Genomic DNA, 23,753 nt, shown 5'->3' on the forward strand with positions numbered 1-23,753 from the left:
AAAGTTAACACCATCATTTTTGTGAAAGAGGGTGACCATACTGAGCATTTTATTATATATGGTGACTATACTGAACATTTCAATATATGTTGACTATACTGAACATTTCAATATATGGTGACTATACTGAACATTTCAATATATGGTGACTATACTGAACATTTCAATATATGGTGACTATACTGAACATTTCAATATATGGTGACTATACTGAACATTTCAATATATGGTGACTATACTGAACATTTCAATATATGGTGACTATACTGAACATTTCAATATATGGTGACTATACTGAACATTTCAATTTATGGTGACTACACTGAACATTTCAATTTATGGTGACTACAATGAACATTTCAATTTTTGGTGACTATACTGAACATTTCAAAATATGGTGACTACACTGAACATTTCAATATATATGGTGACTATACTAAACATTTCAATATATAGTGACTATACTGAACATTTCAATATATGGTGACTATACTGAACATTTCAATATATAGTGACTTTACTGAACATTTCAATATATGGTGACTATACTGAACATTTCAATATATGGTGACTATACTGAACATTTCAATTTATGGTGACTATACTGAACATTTCAATATATGGTGACTATACTGAACATTTCAATATATGGTGACTACACTGATCATTTCAATTTCAAACATGAATTTGCAAAAATGAAACAAGAGGCCAATGGCCCTGTAGCACGATGGTCAATTTAATTAATGTTCAATGATTGGTTTTGACTTATATTCTTGATTACCACTTATATGCACTGTTTGAACTAATATTAATTAGGACAATTCAAATGAAGACTGGTGTTTTTCTACAATGTTGGTATAAAAACAATCCTACAATTCTTTTAAGACAGATATCATTCATCAAATGCAATTTTATATATAGATAAACATTTTAATAAAAAATTGGTTTGTACAGAACAATTTTTTCTGAACAGGAAAGTGCGAGCGTATGCAGAAGCAGCATCTTCTTAGTGTGAATAGGTCATGATATCTGTAATAAACTATTGATGATTTATAATTTTCTGATTAAAATTCTGGTTAGGTCCATCACATTTTTGTTATTTTAGTTTTAGGGTATATAATAGTCCAATCACAATGTCCTAATAGATTTAGCCAATCACCAAACTCATTACAAATTCCTAAATAGCCAATCACAAAAAAGAATTCAAAATGTATGCGTCCACATTCTGGTAAGGCCAATAAGAACAATCCCAACAGATTCTGTAGATAAATCTTACGTCTGGGCTCATCATGTCGGTTCTGTTACTGTGGATCATGGGTCGTACACTGTGTGGTCCTCGGGAAGGAGGTGATTGTCGAGACATGCCTTTGTTTCCCATTGCCCCGGGGGAGGGGCACGGTGAATTATGATGATGGTAACCGTTCGCAGGGGAGCTTACTGACATATCAACCATTCCACCTGTAATACAACAATGTAGGTATCATTCCAAACTGTTATATGAGATTCAGTATAAACTGTTTTTTAACCCATGAACGTCAGTATATTATAGTGAGTACAAGTTAGATTAAAATGTGAATTTGCAAACAAGTCACAATAACTTAATGCACAAATCTGCTTGCATGAATGAGATTGAGAGGATCAAACTTTAGAATGGAATTCTTGGGTAAAAAAACCCAACCGAATTGAGCTATAATGGATTAAAATTGATCATGAACCCCATTTTCATCAAAATATGCTAAGTTAATGTAAAACCTGTTAACGATATTGCGACAGGTGAGGTTACATACCTGTAGAATTTGGTCTGGGGCTGCCACTAGGATGTACAACAGGAGGATGTAACAGGTTGGGGTTGCCGTTGGGGTTGGGCGACATCCCATGGCCCTGAGGGATAGGCGACTGACTCATATAGGTAGGGTTATGTATAGGCATTCCCGACGTCACACCAGGGGGCATGCCCGGGTTAGGGTACGGCGACATTCCATGCTGTAAAACAAGTTACAGTCAGTTAGTTAGATAGATTAATAGGCAAATATTTCCACCAATTTTCATCTTGATTGTTGCGATCCGATTGTTTGGAAAAAAATAAGACTTGAACTACTTTATTATCATAATATTCATTCTTGTTTTATCTCTTTTGATGTATCACTGTCATATAACACTTCTTACTTTGATAAAATTTCATGAATTTGCAAAAAAGAAAAAACAATAAGGTTATAAGGTCTGTTGAAAGTCGCTATCAAACTTGGCCGAGTCTTTAAGGCATTTAACCTTGTTACTAAGTTTGAAGAAAATCAGTTTACAATTGTTACACTTATTGCATGGAAATGGCAGAAAATGACGTTTTTAGTAATTCAAAGGGCCATAACTCCGCTAAATAAGGTCCATCAACAGTCGCGTTTGAACTTGGCCGACCCCTTAAGACATTTAACCTTGTCACCAAGTTTGAAGAAAATCGGTTAACATTTGTTAGTTATTGCACGGAAACAAAATGTGACAGACAGACGGACAGACGGACGGACAGACAGACAGACAAAAATCCCCCGTTTTGGAGAAAGTGGGGGATAATAAATATGGTAGCCTCTGTACTCTCCCCTAGTCCCCTAAAACAATTGTTTTGCTTTTTTGGAAAAGTAGTATAGGTCAAGGTAATTCATTCAAGCAAACTTAGTGGTCCTTCCACCCAGTGTACTACATGCCAAATATCAGCTAGTCTTTAGTATATCTGAAATACTGAACATGCTTATCACTTGTATCACCTTTAAGGTCAGCCCTTCATTTGAGCAAACTTAGTGTTCTATTTAAGGATGATCCTTAAACAAAATACCATGACTCTTTCTAGTAGGTAAACCAAAACTAGTAAAATTAAAATTGGCATAAAACTACTGAATTTTACCACAAATAAGACCCCAAACCCCACCCCACCCCCTCAAGACATAAAGGTCAAGATAATCTTTAAAATGAAAGGTCATTTGTTAATTACAAAAGCTTGTCTTTGGAATGGTCATAAATTTCTGTGTTATAAACATTGAAACGTTCTTTTATGTCATAAAGGTCAACATATGACTATTAACTACAGGAGACTGGTTTGTGTGTTACTGATTATCACCTTATCCTTTCTAAGTCTGACACTTAGGATTACCATTTTAAACCACTATGCTAGATGTTCTGTCATTAAATTGCTACAGTATATTTAAACTAAATATCATAAGGTCACAGAGGCCGTAAGTTAAGGAGTCTAATATTCTACAACCAAGCTGATGACCCCTTCACCTACATGACCAATGATACGATATGAAGCGATATGAAGCGGTTCCAGGGGTTGGCTATATAGTAGAGGTTTTTCTCTGGGAACAATGGCTTGTCTACTCCACTTAACATTTTTCCGCAAAGATAACTTTTATCAGGCCATTAAAAGCAAACAAACCAAATTTTGTGGAAACTAAATAAGTATGTAAGAGGGACTGTCATTGTAAGAATTGTAAGTCAGTGAGGTCTGCTAAATTAATAACCATGTATATTTAATTTTCTTACTGATATTTTGGATAAAGCCATTAAATTGAGTTCCATGAAAATAAATTTTTTTTTTATATCACTTAGCAATAAAAGAAGAATAGAATTTGATCAAACATGATATTTGTTGTAATGACAGCAAGACTTCAGTTATTGAAATTTATATCTTAAATGTATTGTGAGAAAGATGACTTAAACAAAATACTTTGTACAAAATGGGGCCCCTGAGTTAATATCAAGAAGATGTGTGTAAAATATATATGTGTCTAAGAAAGCAATATTATACTGAAAGTTTATGATTTCAGGGTCCTGTTAGACAGAAAGTTGGTACAGAGGCATGATATACTAGTTTTTTTTTTAATTTCTTTTTCAGAATAGAGACATAGCAGTTGCGATTGAACAAAATATACATCGTTCTAGAGGCCTGGAGAGTGAAGAACATTTTTTGAAACAGAAATTGCCATGTGCGTGCACACGAAGAACTACCCACCATGTAATACTGTTTACCGAACACTAAGGCTGTACAAAAAAACATGACAGGATCAAGTCCTTTGGCTCCTAATTGTCGTCTCAAATAAACAAATCATGTCCTCCTTCCCTCGTTCACATGTAAACATGGAGAACACCTCGGAGGTAATATTGACCGAGTGATGTGTACAGGCCTCTTCTGGCCTTCATGTTCTTTTCGTTGGTGAACAAAGACTTCCCCGCCCTTCCATGGCACTAAACACCCAAGTATTCCCAGTGTCCAACCACAGGCAAGAGCAACCCTCAAAAAAACGCACACAGACAAATATTTACCCTGATCACCTCATAAAATATTTAAAAGAATCTGTGAAGTGAATTTGTTCTGCGGCCTATTAAAATTCACCTGGTTTTGCTAACCCTAAACATGAATTACTCAATAAGCTGTCAGTTTGTAAACCATCCTGGGTAAGTGTTTCCCTTGAGGGGTACCAGAACTAAAGGCCACTGACCCTTTAATCCCAATATGGCACTTGAACAATCGGAATTTCCAGGTGGCCGGGAGGTGTTCAGTGTTATTCAATCTATCTATGATGTATATTCCTGTCATTAATACTCTAAATGTTGAGATCAATGTTTGGACATCAAACCTAACGAGATAATTAGCGTTAATTAGCAGTCTTAATTAATCTACAATGTAGACCACCCACTAATAAACTGTTATTAATGTCTGAATTTTTTTCTCTCCTATACTTGATGAGTTTTTAAATATACATACCTACCCTCATTTTTATGTGTCTTGTCTAGTTTGCACCATTATTTTCATGAGTACATTATCTAACCTGATTCACTGGTATTTTTGAAACCAAAATATATTTTCTGGTGCCTATATAGTGCTGATCCTTTTGTTCCGATATCTAGTACCTTTTCTAGTATCTTATGTATAGTCTAGTACCTACCCTCATTGAGTTTTGGTTCATCACTCTCTGGTATTCCACATTCATTCGAATATGTTTTTACGATATCTAGTAGTCTAGTACCTTTTCTAGTATCTTATGTCAAGTCTAGTACCTTTTTTGTGACTAATGTATAGTCTAGTACCTTTTCTAGTATCTTATGTATAGTCTAGTACCTTTTCTAGTATCTTATGTATAGTCTAGTACCTTTTCTAGTACCTTTTCTAGTATCTTATGTCTAGTCTAGTACCTTTTCTAGTATTTCATGTCTAGTCTAGTATCTACCCTCATTGAGTTTTGGTTCATCACTCTCTGGTATTCCTCATTCATTCGACTGTGTTTTTTCTGATATCTAGTAGTCTAGTACCTTTTCTAGTACCTTATGTCAAGTCTAGTATCTGTTCTAGTATGTCTAATCTAGTACCTTTTCTAGTATCTTATGTATAGTCTAGTACCTTTTCAAGCATTTTTTGTATAGTCTAGTACCTTTTCTAGTATCTGCAAAGTTACATGTATAGTCTAGTACCTTTTCTAGTATCTTATGTATAGTCTAGTACCTTTTCTAGTATCTTATGTCTAGTCTAGTACCTACCCTCATTGAGTTTTGGTGCATCACTCTCTGGTATTCCTCATTCATTCGACTGTATTTCTCCTCTGGGGTCAGTGGGTGACTGTAAGGGTCACTGTCCGGCTCAGGACTGTCGCAGCCTTTGTGGTCCTTCTTGTTTAATGACTGCAAAATACAATTATTTCAGATTTGGTTATACAGCAGCTTATAAAACACCAGGGATTTATCTCCAAAGGCCAACTCCTTTTCCATAATGGCTTTTATTTCTTAAAATCATGTTTAGACTTTATTAGTTTAACATCCTATTAACAGCCAGGGTCATGTAAAGACGTGCCAGGTTTTAAAAGCAGGAGTACCAGGAGGAAAACACTGACCAGCAATCAGTACCTAGCAACTGCCCCACATGGGATTCAAACTTGCAACCCAGAGGTGAAGGATTGTGGTAATATGTCGAGACATCTTAACCACACGGCCACTGCAGCCCGTTCTTAAAATTGGAATGTAGAAGCAGATTGATAATTTTGTAGAGTTGCAAAACTTATTAGCTTATACCAGAAATACTATACATTTATCATTACCTTCTAAACAATTAAATTAGAATTATTCAAATATTAATTTTCATAACACGAGTCATCTTCTGTTTCCCGCCATTGTCCTAAATACTGCGCTTTAGTTGACTTATCACTGAACCAGACAAAACAGCGAAATGAATCTTCAACATTAACATTAGATAAGGCAGGAAAACTTGTATTTGTTTGGTGTTGTAACCTCATCGTATGCCATCAATATAGTAGTGGGCCTTAATTAAAACTCTGCATCATCCAGTATCTTATTACAGTAGTTATCAGTCAGGGTCAGTATATCTAAGTCATATCCCATAACAGTCAGCATAACCGCCAGGTAGTCTAACATCTAAATCATCCGACTTAACACTCAATGACATTCCAACAATTACCCTAATGGACAATGCAGGGAATTTACATTAAAATGTGCTGAATGATGCTTTGTTTTTTCGTATTTACAATTCACTATAAGCGTGGATTTTAAAGACTACATCCATAATGAAAATGAATGACGTGATTAACCATAAACTATGGTGGTGTCATTTCTGGCAGTACAGAAACACCTGCGTAAGAACAAAAAACGAAGCTCCAGTAGTCACATTCCGAGAATTTATAGTCCAGTATGACCTGGAGCTTTCCTCCCTGTGATATGACAGGGTGGTGTTCCACTATCATTAGTTAATCAGGACTAATTTCTCGCCATTTGTATTCACTAATTACAGAATAATGTGTCAGCTATGCCTATCCATCACTATAACCCACATTAGCTAACGAGACTAATTGTCACACACTGCTACCTGACTTATGGCTGATGATCATATGCATATTAACACCATAAATTTCAGACTGGTGTCTCTACCATACAATAAACAAACAAGATTTCTCATTACAAGAAGACTGATGACGGATCCAACACCGGAATACAAATGTAACAATTAGACCACATCATCAATCTGTTAAGCTCACACAGTTCATTCTAAATTGTTTCATTAAAAATTTGACACCAGACTAGAGGTATTGTTACAAAATACAGTGTATACACCTAAACTAGAAATGTCTTTAGGATATTAATACCCTCCCCCCCCCCCCCCCCCCCCCCCCCCCTAAACACTCATTCACAAGAAATTCAGGGGCCGGATGGGAGCAACACTGTATGGTAACACTACATGATTAGGGGAAAAAGATATTTTGGATGGACTTAGGGAGTCATGTGGTCACAATGTTTGACATTCTTTCACCACCCCTCCACATGTGCGGCTGAGGGGTCAAGCGGTGTCTGACATACTATCACAAGTCCTCCATTCCTGAGCCATGGTGGCTGAGTGGTCAAGCGGTGTCTGACATACTATCACAAGTACTGATCTAGGCCAGGTTGGCTGAGTGGTCAAGCAGTGTCTGACATACTACCACTAGTCCTCTACCTCTGGGCCAGGGTGACTGAGTGGTCATGCAGTGTCTGACATACTACCAATAGTCCTCTACCTCTGGGCAAGGGTGACTGAGTGGTCAAGTAGTGTCTGACAAACTACCACTAGTCCTCTACCTGTGTCTAAGTGGTGAAATTGTCTAGCATTCTATCACTAACCCTTCACCTCTGGGCTGTGTGAGTAAGTGGTTAAGGGGTCTGTCATCCTACAATTAGCCCTCCACCTCTTGGTTTCTATCGTTTCAAGGCCAGATGCCAGAACTGGCTGCATGAAAGTCACTGTTGTTTTCCTCATGGAACTCCGGATTACTATACTTATATACATATATGCCCTTAAACAATGAAGATGTTAATATGATGTTCCTCAACAAACACATCTATCCTAGTTACTGAGGAAGCCCATCATATTAAGATCCTGTTAGGAGAAATAATTAAAGCTGTAGTAAACTTTCTCAGAATCCTGTGAAGTGGGTTTTATCTAGATCCTGGTACATTTGACTTATCTGAACCTGAAGTTATTTTGAAAATATCCTAGGAACAGAGACGAGGAAGGCAGTGTTAGACCTAACAAGCATCAATGTTACTTGTTTCACAACATTTTGTCACATGCATTTTACATTTTACCTTATTAAGTGACTCTGCACTTGGCATATCCTGATCCTTCATACCCAGTATTCAATAAATAGTATTCTCAAATCAAATCATTATCAGAACTTATCAATGTTACTTGTTTCACAACATTTTGTCACATGCATTTTACATTTTACCTTATTAAGTGACTCTGCACTTGGCATATCCTGATCCTTCATACACAGTATTCAATAAATAGTATTCTCAAATCAAATCATTATCAGAACTTATTGGTTGAAAATATAAAAATGTTTGTCTGTGACAGAAAATGATTTATGTTATGTTGCTTATGTGTAATGAAGTATACTGGTGAGAGTAAATTTGAGCTGCCAAGTGCCAACTGAATTATAGACAATATCCCAAAAAACAACTCTCAGAATTTCCAAATATTTTTTTGTGCCTATTGTGCTTATATTGGATCAAATTTGATATGCGATACACCATTTATAGAATCTAGACTTTAGAAGAAAAAAAGTCACAATCATTGGTTTGAAGATTTATGTATGTACTGCTATCATCTATATTGCGCGAGGCCATCTAGCGGCTGAAATAACCAGCATTGTCTGAATCTCTTTTGTTTTTCCCCAGTAAATCTAAATGATATCATGCAATGTTGGACAAAATGAATTCCATTTGGAAATCTGGATTAAATGAATTTTAGCCCAGAAATAAAATAACAAAAGGTTTGACAATATTTGTAGTCGTGTGCCAAATGAAATTGATATATAGATTCCTGTCATGGCTTAACACACCTGACTACCTATTTTTTAATCATTAAGTCATTCTGAAATCATTCAGGTGGAATAACCTAACACTGAAACTTGTGCAATACTGAATGTAATGCAAAAATGCATTAACAGAGAGGCAGGTTCTGATCGGCGATAGATCACAGCTGTACACAGTATCAGCCATATTGTCGCCGTGGTGGCACTGTCAAAGGTCACATTAATTAGCACCACCTATGTCCCCATCCAGGGGACATTACTCATGCTGCCAAGTCTTTGGGATTGGACTACTGCGTGGCAATACGTTATCCATCAGAATGCCTTCCCCTGGGAGGGATAATTCCTGGCTTGAGTGCAGATAATGTTTTTGTGAGTTAAAGCTACAATCTTAATTGCTGCGGTGTTGAAAAAATTAACACTCGTAATTTCTACCATCGTTGCATGCTGCCCAAGTGCATCTGGCTACTTTTACGGAAAAACAAAATGGAAAACGACATCAAGACTAATGCAACAAATACAAATCAGAAAAAATACCATCGTGGTGAAATAGTTCACATTTCAGTGTTAGATATCTATCACTTGTTATTAACCCGGCTTTTATCTACAAATTTTACATTTTCTAAACAAAAGAAAGGAATTTCTCGTTAAGGCTGTCCTTGCCAAAGTGCCTTGATTAGTTAAAATAGATGTTTTACCACTCAACTCCAGAAATCCCTACAACAGATCCTTAGCACTGGTAATTAACACTGATCGACAGGAAGTTTGGGACCTGGGTCAGACTAATCATAAAATAAACCTCGCAGCTATCAAGTGGCCTTGACGATAAAAGCAAATTCTTATTTCAGCCTTTTTTTTAACCAACAGTAAGTAGCGAGAATTAAAAAATTAAATTTTTCGTTAATTTTTCTAATTCTAAGACTTTGTAATTCAGTAAGGCCTTATCTTAACTAAGGTCAATGAGAAAGCTTTCAAAGAAAACTCTTCTTACAAATTGAAATGTCTAATAAGACTTATGGTCTGCTAAGGCTAAAACGTTTTGGTTCATTTACACATTTATTGGGCAAACTAGCTGTCAAGGACACATAACTCTGTTTATATCTTTTTTCCTAAATTCCGCTTAAATCCAATTACTCGGTACACCTTCACCTTTGGTTATCCGAAATTTGTCAGAGAAAAAAAAAAAAAAGATCCTTAAAAGTGAAATCTTGAAGACTTAATCTTTTTTTATGGTTCTTCTCTTGTGTGTTCTGTATTCTTGAAGCAACCAGAAAATTCCTATGTTAAATGCATAAGACTGTTTTTTTGTTTTTTTTTGGCTAAATTGCAAGATTCATAGACAAAAGTATCTTTTCATTCACTGCACACTAAGAAAATAGGTAACTCCATTGACATCAATGCACAGAACACTATTCTTATCTGATATATGCTACTATCTCATGTACAAGAAATGAATATGGTATAATTCCCCTAGTGTGTGTGTACCCAGACATGATGTATAATCACCAGAATCTGTACAATAAATCAAGGGCGATGCCATGAACATGTTTTAAGCCTGCCCTGTTTGCATGTCTATCAGAAATGGGTTAGAAGATAAGATACCTTACAAGCTGAAAACTCTGGCTCTCCGAATTCTGAGATAATCTCTTGCTTGTAATCAAAACAGAACTTACTGACGGGAGAAACTCTGAATTACATACTGCAGAATTTACATTATAAGAAGACATTTATTTGTTTTTTGCTTTTATTTTCTTTACATTATAAGAAGACATTTATTTGTTTTTTGCTTTTATTTTCTTTTCATTTATCAAGGTATCAACAAGGTCAATCAAATATGAGGTTTAGTGAGGAAGGTCTTACAAAATCGACAACTTAAATTTCAAACTTGTGCTGCCCAAATCGGCGCTTTTGACTAAGAGACATTGATATTGCTTATTTAATCTAAGTTTTCTTTTTGTCACAATCTATTGAGAACCAATGACAAAACATGTAAAAGAGAATGTACCTGGTATAAAACTTGTTATAAAATAAACCCCTGAAGATATATGAAACTCAGAGTTTAAGTTAAGGTAGAAAATGTTGTGTAATATTACAGAAAATATTTAAATACATTTAGACATTTCCAGGTTGATAATATTGTGTGATGACCACTGCTAATACTGTCAAATTAGTGACAATCATCACTTCATCAGCGAGACGAACACACCTGCCAGGTAAGATGACACAGGACAGGTGTTAATGGGAAGGTACGTAAAACTGATGGAAATTTGGCACGAAACCATGGCAAAACATGCATGTAGTGGCACAGCAAAAACAAACACACACATGCACTAGATAGTCCACCTCCCACAAATGTTTGAGTCACTGGGAAGCTATTTTAGACATCCAAAACTCTTGGGTGTATAAATAGCCTACTGCAGTGCCTGTTTTAGGTCTGAGATTTGGCCCTATCCTGGCAACTATCTCTGTACAACCGATGTGTAGGTAACTTGTAATGCTAAGGCAAACTTATATATAGCTACTCCTACAAGCTATATAAAGCTACCAGTTATTTCTGTCGCCCCAGTTTCCAAATTTTCTTTATTGCATATTGAGTAAATCATTCTGTAATAAAGGGAAGGATTGTATACAAACACACTGGCTTGTTTGTACCGAAATGCCTTGTCATAAAACAACTCATTACACTTCTGTTTTAACCAGGTGAGTTGAGAACACCTTGAATAAAACTTCGCCGGCATTTAACAAATACATACACAATACTCCCACAATCTAAACAATGATTACACTATGGTAAGTGTAGAATGTTTAAATACCTTTATTAATAAACAACAGTATAAATCTACAACGTTTATTCAATTAACATTTATGCTACCTTTAAAGTTCATGTCTTGAATATATTACCAAAAAGTGAACATAAGACAACTTGTTTTTTTTTTAAATTGAAATTTCATAAAAGATAATTTTGTTTAAGGAAGTATATGAATAAATCATTTGAAAGTGATCATGTTTGTTGTGTATATGACTGTAAATCTTGGACGTTGAACTTAATGAGAACTGTTCTGACAACATAAATCTTCAAAACATTACAGTGATTATCATATTCCACTCATCTTCCTGATAAACTGTAACTTTGATTATAAGTACTTTAGGGTGACAATTCACATGGTAATACACTCATTCACCCCTGGCATTTTATAATGAAATATTCCACCCTTTGAACCAGAAGAGTTCAAATGTCTCCCCAGGGTTGAAAGGAAGAATCATGGTCAAATTTATGATTGAATTTGGAAGAAATGTACAATCCTAGGGTGTCCCTTCACCAAGATATTCATTACAATGTTATACTAAGGTTTTACCAGTCCTTAATTAATCAGATTCATTTTCTTTAACACCTATATATGAAATTTTATATTTTTTTCTTTGTTCTCTCCCCCCCCCTATGTTTTGTTTAATATTTGCCCTTGTTTAGTTAATCACAAATTTGATTTTGTTTTTATCATTGTTTTTAGTACAAATACCCTTTACCAATAAACTTTCTGTTTTTAATCAAAAAACTTGAATTGAGATTCTAAATATGCCATTATAGCTTTTAGATATGGTATTTGTTCAGAAGTTGTTTCAAAATATTGACAAGAACCTTCTTAAAGATTAGAATTGCGTAAACATGGTTGAGATTTCTTCTGACCTCATCAGTTGTGTATTTGAAGGAATGCATGACTCCAGGTAGAGATACAGTGTATACAAGCCACTTGAGTATCGCCTAACTCTGGTCCATCAGGTGAGGGAGAGTCGTGACTATTTCGCCTAACTCTGGCCACATCAGATGAGTGAGAGTCGTGACTGTTCACCTAACCCTAGCCTGAGTACCTCTTCAGGTGAAGCAGTCTTGTAATTGCTGACTTTTGGTTCCCACCATATTGAGAGATTTACTAGCTCCATAATGCCAGGTAGATAGTGAATGAGTCATACATACGCCTGCTCTATTATCGCTACTCTCAGAATCTCAGATGTTTTGCCGTTTTGCTTTAATATTAAAAGCAATAAACCATAGATATATTCTGCTTTCCATAGTGTGTTCTGTGAGATTAATTTTGACAGAGATTCCACCGTGCATAAATGGATTTATTTATTTTACTATTGTTAAAATCTTTCATGAAACTGTCTAAATGGTAACAATTAAGAACATTATACAAGCAAAACCTAACTTTATTTCATTTTTCACCAAGTCTCTATCATTTTCTTGGTCCATCGCTTTAATCAAATATTAATTATCATATTCACTTAAATATGGAAAAGACTAGGATTGTGGCAATGCATCCTTATCAAAGGCTGAACGACAGTGATTGGTTTAATGAATTTGAAGACTTGTCTTGCCAGTATTAATGATAACAATCAGAGATGAACAAAAGAACAGTGAGTTTTTTCAATGAACTGTTGCAATAACACTATGTATCAACACACTTGGGCACAAAAGGAGCGATTTTGGGGTAACTTATAATGTTGATGCAATACTGTTATATAGTTGTGTAACTCTAAGACAGAACAAGTTGATATCCATTTAATTCTCAATACGAACACCTCAACCATACACACCTTTCCTAAAACTCAACCACAAGTAGATCGGCCGCTTCTGCGCCGATAATAATAAGATAGTAGGTCTATGTCTCATAAACAGTCTCAAGGTTATTCGGAGGCAGAATCCCCTTGACATACAGCTAGAGACCTATATCCTTATACATTATACTACAGTACTTCAGACTTTTGTCTATTACATAAAGCATATAACAGAGGTTTTTTAAAGAGCATTTCCACTTCAGCAAAGACCACTCTGTTTCTCTGACAGTATTCATAAGTATTTTATCTCCTATTTAAAACAGTTTGAAGCAATATTTTTTAAAAAGATTGTTTGCCCACTTCAGCAAAGACCAGTCTGTTTCTCTGATTCCCAATGAACACAACCACTGAAAAATACATCTTAAATTGAAAGAATTAATCTTACTCAGACAGAATACACATATAGGCTAGATCAACAACAGTGAGGTGAACATAAGAAATGATATGGTACAACAACCTTTTTGAACATCAATGACTTTAGATACATTATGGTAGTTCCATACAGCTGGTAGCTTTAGGTGGTTAGTTGGCAGTTCGCCTAGTTGACATGCCTTTCTGATTTGTGGTGTATTTTGTTTCACTGCCTATAAAACAACAAGATACCTTCTGTTTTCTCCACAGTTTCCCAAGTAAAATGTGTGCCTTCAATTAATCCCCCACTTGGGATATCAACATTGTTCACAAAACTTAGCATTTATGTAATGTTTACATCTCTTCCCCTCCCCCTTCTATAGACTTCCTTTATAATAACACTAGAACCCTCAGATATATAGACTCTATCAATTATGCAATATCCAATAGACTAGGTATCATAAAACTCCAGTAGAAATTGATGACAGTACAATACCTCCGCACTACACAGTGGAAGCACTCATTTATTTCAATTTCCTGCTCCAATTAACTTCACACTTAAAGCATGTAAATTAATTGAGAGTTTTGAAAATGTATAGAACACCATATGTTCCTGCTGACAAAGTGATAGGTTTACTTCAGTGCCTTCACACCTTGATAATTGTATGTCTAGATTCACTTTTTTGTCTGGAACAGCAGCATGGTTGGTAGTGTTCTAAACACTATAAAGCTCCATATACAGGAGGAGAAAATTGAGACCTGTTTTCCAGACATATCTCAACCTCAACTCATGATCACAATATTCCCTTGGGCAAATATCAATCTTAATTTTGATCGTTGTGCTTTTTGCTTTACTAATTCCATGAACACTTCCAAATACACAATTTTCAGAGATACCTGCATGGTTTATAACTAGTCAAGATTTAAAATCAAGAACCAATGAAAACGTTCATTAGTTACTCCAGTCTAACCTGTGTATAAAGACCACTCATGGGAAAAAAGGGGTTTAAAAAGATGGAAAAAGTCCAGAGCTCTGAGAACAAAACCCAACAAACTTATGATTAGTTCTATAAGCAACAATTGGTCATAAATGTCTCAAAATGAGGACCAAAGAGGTGGGGGGGGGGGGACTTAAGTTGAATTAAAATCCTGAGACTTTAGAGCAACTCTGCTCAAAGTAAGATTTATTTGGCTATGCAGTTAATTGGCCAAATTAGAATTTGTAATTATTTTTTCAGCAGAGCCTTAATTGATGTCAAATTCAAGATAGAGATATAAACAGCATCTTTTATCATATCGTAAAATCTTCTGGCAACTTTCTCCTTTTCCCTTTAAAATTATTGAGCTTACTTCATTATGTTGGAATTTGAGCTATACCACAAACACAGAAAATCTAGATCTGAATTATCTAAATGAGTTTACTGGGCCAGAAGATAAGCCCAGATAGGAACTGAGGGTCAGGAACACTGGGGATGAGTGGGCTCCAGTGTAGTGAGGAGATACAGGCAGAACATTGGATAATTACTGGCTACATGTGTGCTCAATATTACAGCCGGGTCTAGTACCTTCCAAATTGATTTGTCAGATAGCCGGTGTGTCAATTAGGGCACCTTAATGAGTATAGATGGCATTTCCGAACACATCATCTCCTAGCTTTCTAATGCAATTCTTTTTTGCTTGAAAACAGAGTCTGGCGCACTACATGATACTCCTACATCTCCAGGCAGGCTTCTTCTAAGTCATGGAGTTAGGGATAAAACATCTAAGAAGAGATAGCAAAACTTTAAATTTTATGTTCATAATAGGTTAATGCCGAATTTTGTAATAAGTATTATTCGTTCCCCTCTGACAACACATTCTTTAGGTTTGGTGCTTACTTTGGCTGGTTGCATGGTTTTGCTTCATGTCCTAATATTTATTTTCACTGCAGTCCCACTATGTAACCTTACCAAGCGCAGTTGGCAGTCATATAGACAATGAACTTCAAGCGCTTATTATGACGTCATTATCATTGTGACGTCACAATTGTCGTGCCAGCAATCACGGAAGACTGCTGTTCAAATGGCTGTTCCATCCATAACGATAACGAATGATTAATTCATTATATATGCAAAATTCCTTGGGATTTCATCATAAAATTGTAACCAAATGTAAATATAAGCATTGAACATCTTTCAGTTGGCATTCATAACCAATGTGAATGCAAACTGGACAGAGGCAAATTCAACATGGAATTTGCCTCTGTCCAGTTTGCATTCATATTGGCTATGAATGCCAACTTAAAGATGTTCAATGCTTAATTAAAGCTGGGGTCATTCACCCCTGAAGACATAACGGAATTCTTCTTATTCAAAGACTGGGACAGTTTATTATGAATTTTCAGGGGTGAATGAATTAATGATGGCATCCCCTGTATGCCAGGTGTTGCTAGTTTTAATGTCTATGTTTTGGGGGCTGCGGTATATTAGTGTTGTGTCTCCTTGTGATAGTGGAACTCTTGCCCATTTTATAGTGCTATCTCACTGAAGCATACTCACTATTTCAGTACACATGAATTTTACAAACAATACAGCATTTCAACAAAATCCTTTCTAGTTACATAACTGATAATGTAAGAAATTAATTCCAAAGTTCATTTGCTCTTGTGAAGAACAGTTATAAATATACTACATCTATCAGACACAAAAGTAAGCCCTGATCATGTATACGGTATCTAGGAATATAAGAATAGTTACATCCCTAAATGCTATATATCAAGTTCAATAGTAAGCTCTGATCATGTATATAGCTATGAATACAAGAATAGATACATATATATCAAGCACAATAGTAAGCCCTGATCATGGATATGGTTAATAAAGTATCCTTGAATTATATGCATGTGACAGTCACAGGTGTTTTGTCCCCAATTAGCCTTACATTGTACAGACAATCAAGCCTTGGAAGTGTAACAGCAAACTCCCGAAAGGTGGGACTTTCCTGTGTGTAATCATGTACAGATAAGACCAGCCCTGTAGGGAGATCTGCTTTAATGGGTGACAGACAGACTGCCGGTAGGGGACCTCACATCCGTGACAGATCTAGGGAAAAAACTAATTATTTAGAAATAATTTATACCATGCTTTCAAAACCAGACAAAATAGATATGACATGTATCTACACATAAATCTTAATTGGTTAGCTTTTTTATAACTGCTTGGTTTCTGCATCTGTAATATGATGGAGGTGCCAATATTCTTGGGAATTTAGGAAGTCAGCAATTCTGCTCAGCCCTCTCATATATATAGGTGAGGAACTGATTCCAGATTGAGGGAGAAAGAGATCACTTCCTTCTCCTTTCCATAGTAAGTGGGAACTTCCTTCAGATCATACAGGTTGACTGAGATTATGCTTTTCTTAATTAACTCTCAACAATTTGACAGAGTGGGTGCTTCCCTCAACTCTTGAGAGTTTGACAGAGAAGGTGCTTTCCTCAACTCTCAACAGTTTGACAGAGTGGGTGCTTCCCTCAACTCTTGAGAGTTTGACAGAGAAGGTGCTTTCCTCAACTCTCAACAGTTTGACAGATTGGGTGCTTTCCTCAACTCTCAACAGTTTGACAGAGAGGGTGTTTTCCTCAACTCTCAACAGTTTGACAGATTGGGTGCTTTCCTCAACTCTCAACAGTTTGACAGAGAGGGTGTTTTCCTCAACTCTCAACAGTTTGACAGAGAGGGTGCTTTCCTCAACTCTCAACAGTTTGACAGAATGGGTGCTTCCCTCAACTCTCAACAGTTTGACAGAATGGGTGCTTCCCTCAACTCTCAACAGTTTGACAGATTGGGTGCTTTCCTCAACTCTCAACAGTTTGACAGAGAGGGTGTTTTCCTCAACTCTCAACAGTTTGACAGATTGGGTGCTTTCCTCAACTCTCAACAGTTTGACAGATTGGGTGCTTTCCTCAACTCTCAACAGTTTGACAGAGAGGGTGTTTTCCTCAACTCTCAACAGTTTGACAGAGAGGGTGCTTTCCTCAACTCTCAACAGTTTGACAGAATGGGTGCTTCCCTCAACTCTCAACAGTTTGACAGAATGGGTGCTTCCCTCAACTCTCAACAGTTTGACAGATTGGGTGCTTTCCTCAACTCTCAACAGTTTGACAGAGAGGGTGTTTTCCTCAACTCTCAACAGTTTGACAGATTGGGTGCTTTCCTCAACTCTCAACAGTTTGACAGAGAGGGTGTTTTCCTCAACTCTCAACAGTTTGACAGAGAGGGTGTTTTCCTCAACTCTCAACAGTTTGACAGAGAGGGTGCTTTCCTCAACTCTCAACAGTTTGACAGAATGGGTGCTTCCCTCAACTCTCGACAGTATGACAGATTGGGTGCTTCCCTCACCTATCGACAGTTTGACAAAGTGGGTGCTTTCCTCAACTCTCAACAGTTTGACAGAATGGGTGCTTCCCTCAACTCTCAACAGTTTGACAGAATGGGTGCTTCCCTCAACTCTCAACAGTTTGACAGATTGGGTGCTTTCCTCAACTCTCAACAGTTTGACAGAGAGGGTGTTTTCCTCAACTCTCAACAGTTTGACAGATTGGGTGCTTTCCTCAACTCTCAACAGTTTGACAGAGAGGGTGTTTTCCTCAACTCTCAACAGTTTGACAGAGAGGGTGTTTTCCTCAACTCTCAACAGTTTGACAGAGAGGGTGCTTTCCTCAACTCTCAACAGTTTGACAGAATGGGTGCTTCCCTCAACTCTCGACAGTATGACAGATTGGGTGCTTCCCTCACCTATCGACAGTTTGACAAAGTGGGTGCTTCCCTCAACGCTCGATGGTTTGACTGCACAGTTTGATATAGACAGCAGTTCCTACATTTCTAAACAATTTGACAGAGAGGGTGCTTCCCTCAGCTCAACATAGTAAACTTGACCCCCTCCCCAGGGGGAAACGTGTGACCCCAGGGTCATATAATTCACAATTTTTGTAAAGGACCTTAAGACTTTTCCATTTATGAAAAGTATTTGTTTCTACCATTTCCAGAATTTCAGAAGAAGATTTTTGAAGTTTTAGCCTATTTGACCCTTTTTAGCCCCACCCCTCTGCCCCCAGGGGGTCGGCCAGGACCAATGTGGATATGATATTAAAATGCTATCTCAGACTAATAATTCTAACCAAGTTTGACTCGTTTCCAATGAAAATTGAGCAAAAAATACTCATAAATGTGTTTTCCCTATATAAACTATAGTAAACTTGACCCCCTCCCCAGGGGGAAACGTGTGACCCCAGGGTCATATAATTCACAATTTTTGTAAAGGACCTTAAGACCTTTCTATTAATGAAAAGTATTTGTTTCTACCATTTCCAGAATTTCAGAAGAAGATTTTTGAAGTTTTAGCCTATTTGACCCTTTTTTAGCCCCACCCCTCTGCCCCCAGGGGACGGCCAGGACCAATGTGGATATGATATTAAAATGCTATCTCAGGCTAATAATTCTAACCAAGTTTGACTCGTTTCCAATGAAAATTGAGCAAAACATTCTCATAAATGTGTTTTCCCTATATAAACTATAGTAAACTTGACCCCCTCCCCAGGGGGAAACGTGTGACCCCAGGGTCATATAATTCACAATTTTTGTAAAGGACCTTAAGACCTTTCTATTAATGAAAAGTATTTGATTCTACCATTTCCAGAATTTCAGAAGAAGATTTTTTGTAGTTTTAGCCTATTTGACCATTTTGACCCCGCCCCTAAAGCCCCTGGGGGTCAGTCATAGAAAATTTATTAATAGGATTAAATGACCATCTCATACTGATAATTCTGACAACATTTGACTCATTTCCTATTACAAATGACCAAATAATAAGCAAAAATGTGTTTTCCAAATATAAACTATAGTAAACTTAACCCCCTCCCCAGGGGGAAACTAGAGACCCCAGGGTCATATAATTCACAATTTTTGTAAAGGACCTTAAGACCTTTTTGTCTATGAAGAGTATTTGATTCTACCACATCTGTGAGTAGAGAAGAAGATTTTTGAAATTTTACTCAATTTTACCCCTTTTGGCCCCTCCCACAGCCCCCTGGGGGGTGGGGACCATATAATTCACAATTTTGATTGGCCTTATGCCTAAGAAGGTTTGTGCAAAATTTTATTGAAATTGCTTCAGCAGTTTTGGAGAAGACGAAAATGTAAATTGTTTACGGACATACGACGCACGACGGACGACGCACGACGACGGACAAAAGGCGATTAGAATAGGTCACTTGAGACTTCGTCTCAGGTGACCTAAAAAACCACATATGTCTTATATAAATTGAGTGTTTGAAAATGCATGCTTACGAGAAAGCCCCTAATCAAAAGTCATTCACAGCAGAGTATGCGATTGTCATCTATGTCAATGTACATATTTAATTATCACAAATCATTTAAAATAAACATTTACAAAGTACATACTCACAATAAAGTTATTAATCAGCATATAATTACGGACATAAGAAGCGAAATCTGTAGATGTCTATTTCGTATAAGCGTTAGGTTACATGTGTTCACAAGTTACAAAATACAATATATGGGAAAAGATATGGAACACACTGATAAAATGTACTTTGCATATCGTTTTATATTGTTTACGTCTTTCAATAAATAACATCCGATTGTGTTAGCCTGTCGAATGAAAGCAACAAAGATTTTTTATAAAATGAACTTATATATATATAAAGAAAAATCTTTTGTCATTTCACAATGCGTACTTTCTATAAACACGGATCAACAACTTCCGTAATTTCGTATTTACAGCGAAGATTATTACGAGGGACCATCAATAATTTAATGCCTTTTCTGAAATGTTCAAATAAAGTTGCAATACGGTAGGTAGGTAATAATGACACCATTAATCCCTTAATTACCTAAATGCTTGATACACCACCAGTATAAACACAAGATTGTGAGCAATTATCCATGTCGGTCAGTGCAGTCAGGTGTGACACAGGTAAAAAAATCTCAAGGGCCGATCACCAGTTCAACGAATACATGGGTAAATACTATGTATTTGATGAAACATGGACATATTTCTGTTCGAGAAATGAGGGATATTCGACAAATAGCTGTTCGAGCTATCCGGGGTTTTCTTACAAAGATTATGTAGGGACACTGTCTGGACCGTACAACCAGTTCAGCGAATAGGGGGTATTTGAGGAATCCGGGTTCGAGTTAGAGGGGTTAATTAATATACTGTAGCTGGAACTTACCTCAATGATGTCTTTGTTTGTTCGACTTTCATGTGGTTCGTTGTACTCGGTGTACTTTAGTAGGACTTTGTCCATGTCCGTACTGGCATACTGAAACAACTTGTTGGCACTGTTGAATATGATGAGGGCTATTTCACAATCACACAACACACTTAATTCGTAGGCTTTCTTCATCAGGCCAAACTTGCGCTTTGTGAAGGTCACCTAGAAAAGAAAACATTTATAATTATTACGTATAATGAGAAAAAATTGCCATAAAATCTAGGAATTCTCAAAATTTGTCATCAATTATAGGGTAAATGTGATCACATGAATTACAAAACAAGTACATTTAAACCTGCCTTAGCGGCCACCTCTGTGTAAGAACCACTTTACTAAGACAACTGTCTTTGGGTCCGAATTGTCCGTTTAAAAGACAATGCAATTTGACGTGTGTATATACTACAGAGACCACTTTTCCCTTGTACCATTGGTGGTCTTTATAGACAGGTTTTACTGTTAACTCCATTATGGGAGCATATTGATGACTCTGTGACACTCATTTTTTGTTTACTTGTGTTTGGCAACAAGTTACAGTGAACAAAGATATTAAATATCATGTAAAACCGTCAGGAAAGCAGTTGACCAATTGTTTAGGCTACTCCATCATTAGCTTTCACATTTTTATTTTGGTAGGAAGAAGTAGCCCTTGTGCAGAAACATGTACTGACCATGGGTCAGTTTTTTAATTCTTTGAATTAAGGCTTCCAGCCAATTACAGCACCTGATATATCATAAAATAACTTTAGCTCTTAATATATAATAACCCCTCACCCCCTCAACGAAAAATGAAAAAAATTAACAGAAAATGTGGACTATGGTTTATGACCTCACCAAAGTTAACAAGCCGTCTTTAGACAGAGCTGGCAAATAGCCTGATCAGGAACATATCTTTTATTGTACAACGACCGCTAATAACTCCACTCATTGCTAGATTATAATGCTAAGACTTCATTGATCCTTCAATTTTCAATTTCAATTTGAATCAATTTAATACATGCAATCTTCATGCTTAATCAAGTAGAAATAAGTTTCTAATAAATTAAATTTTACACAAACATTTTGTACAACGTTGTTTGAGTTTAACCATTAATTTAAGACTGTGGTTTTGTGGTATCGTGACTGTAGTTGCATGTTTTTCATAAATAAAACAGCATCCAGTATGACCATTTAAAAATTATCTTAATTTAATGAAATTGCTTCTTACATGTATATTTACCTGGCATATATTTATTCCACAGAGCATGCTTGTGCAACTGTGTGATGTATATGACCTTGACCTTTCTTATTAATTGCTTGCCGCGTTTCAAGTTTAATCAATATTTTACAATAAATCAACTTCTTCAAATCTTTCTTTTTTCCACATTTTTTTCTCTCTTTGAAACAAATCCAGATTAAGTTTAAAGTTATCTGCAAATTAATTTCATTTTAAAGGATCAACACACATTAAAAGACAGAATTCTTTTGAAAAGACTTTAAAAACAACTTTTTTATTGCACCGGAGAATTATTTAGTGGCATTTATTGTGATTTAAGTCGTTGATTTATCAGTTTAAATTTTTCATTTATTTATTGCACATTTCCAAGTGAATGAAATGTATACACAGATACAACAACGTTTCTGGGGAGGTTTTTAGATTTTATCAATATGACTGTGCATTTACAATTCAAAAGAGAGTGCAGAAATCACTTATTTGAGAAATGTGTATATATAGATCTGAAAAAAATACCAACATGGTCTTCTATCAAAGTATACAGACGACAAAAACACTTAAAACATTTCCATGAGAACCATACATTGGGAGTTGTCCATTTCTTTGATTCTCAAGGCTAAGACGAAATCTGAGAAGTTGCATCTGAATTTTAAAAAGTTTTTGAAAATAGGTGCTGTATGCTATCTACATTACTTGTGTAGTAAGTTCTCCTTTGCTAAATACTAACTCTACATGTAGAGCAACTCATTTGAAATGATAATGATCAATTTCGAAATGGAATACCTTAATATACAACAATGAAGTTTGCATTTGTATAATTTTACAGCTTATGCTCTGTTTCAGACCTCACATACAGTGGGTACATGTATTATCTCTCCATCCCCCCAACCCCACACAACTACCCCAGGTATTCAATGCCCACCCCAAACACACTTGAGAGTCTAATTTCCACCCTTTCAATTTCTGCCTATTTCTCCTCACCACACCCACGTACAGTGAGTACATGTGTTATCATTCAACCCCTCCCTCTACCTGCTGCTGGTGTTGCATCCCATCCCAAATAAACATAAGTCTAATTTCTACCCCTTCGACCTGTGTAGTACATCTTTCTATTCAACAGACTCTATGTATAGAGGGTACATGTACAAGTCTATAATTCCCACCCGACTCTCCACTCTCTGCCAGACTCTCCCCAGACTCTATTATATATATATACACATGACAGACTATTACCTACTCTATAGATCTACTATGTAAACATATTACACAGTACAATATACACAAGCTACTATATATAAACTGGACCAGTGGGATGCTTTTAGACACTAAGACATATATACATAGCATATGAATATCAAAATAGATTGATTCCAATAATAACTTCTATTTGTAGCGGTCCTACTGCCTATTCACAGCGCCAATCAAGTGTATGAATGGATATTTTTAATACACCTTAACTCTCAAG

General features: G+C 36.3%; 1 protein-coding gene across 4 annotated transcripts in view; it reads right to left on the reverse strand.

Moving 5' to 3' along the window:
• Window positions 1-23,753, reverse strand: part of LOC138333276 (myocyte-specific enhancer factor 2C-like) — a 122,720-nt gene that overhangs the window by 8,247 nt on the left and 90,720 nt on the right. For all 4 annotated transcript variants that reach the window (XM_069281556.1, XM_069281554.1, XM_069281555.1 and 1 more), the window contains exons 3-6: window positions 21,037-21,240; window positions 5,524-5,664; window positions 1,788-1,983; window positions 1,277-1,458 (exon numbers count right to left, since the gene is read on the reverse strand). In XM_069281556.1, coding sequence (XP_069137657.1) covers window positions 1,277-1,458; window positions 1,788-1,983; window positions 5,524-5,664; window positions 21,037-21,240 — 723 coding nt within the window. The remainder of the gene's footprint in view (window positions 1-1,276; window positions 1,459-1,787; window positions 1,984-5,523; window positions 5,665-21,036; window positions 21,241-23,753) is intronic.

The sequence above is a fragment of the Argopecten irradians genome, chromosome 10 (assembly GCF_041381155.1).
Source record: "Argopecten irradians isolate NY chromosome 10, Ai_NY, whole genome shotgun sequence".
Lineage (NCBI taxonomy): Eukaryota > Metazoa > Mollusca > Bivalvia > Pectinida > Pectinidae > Argopecten > Argopecten irradians.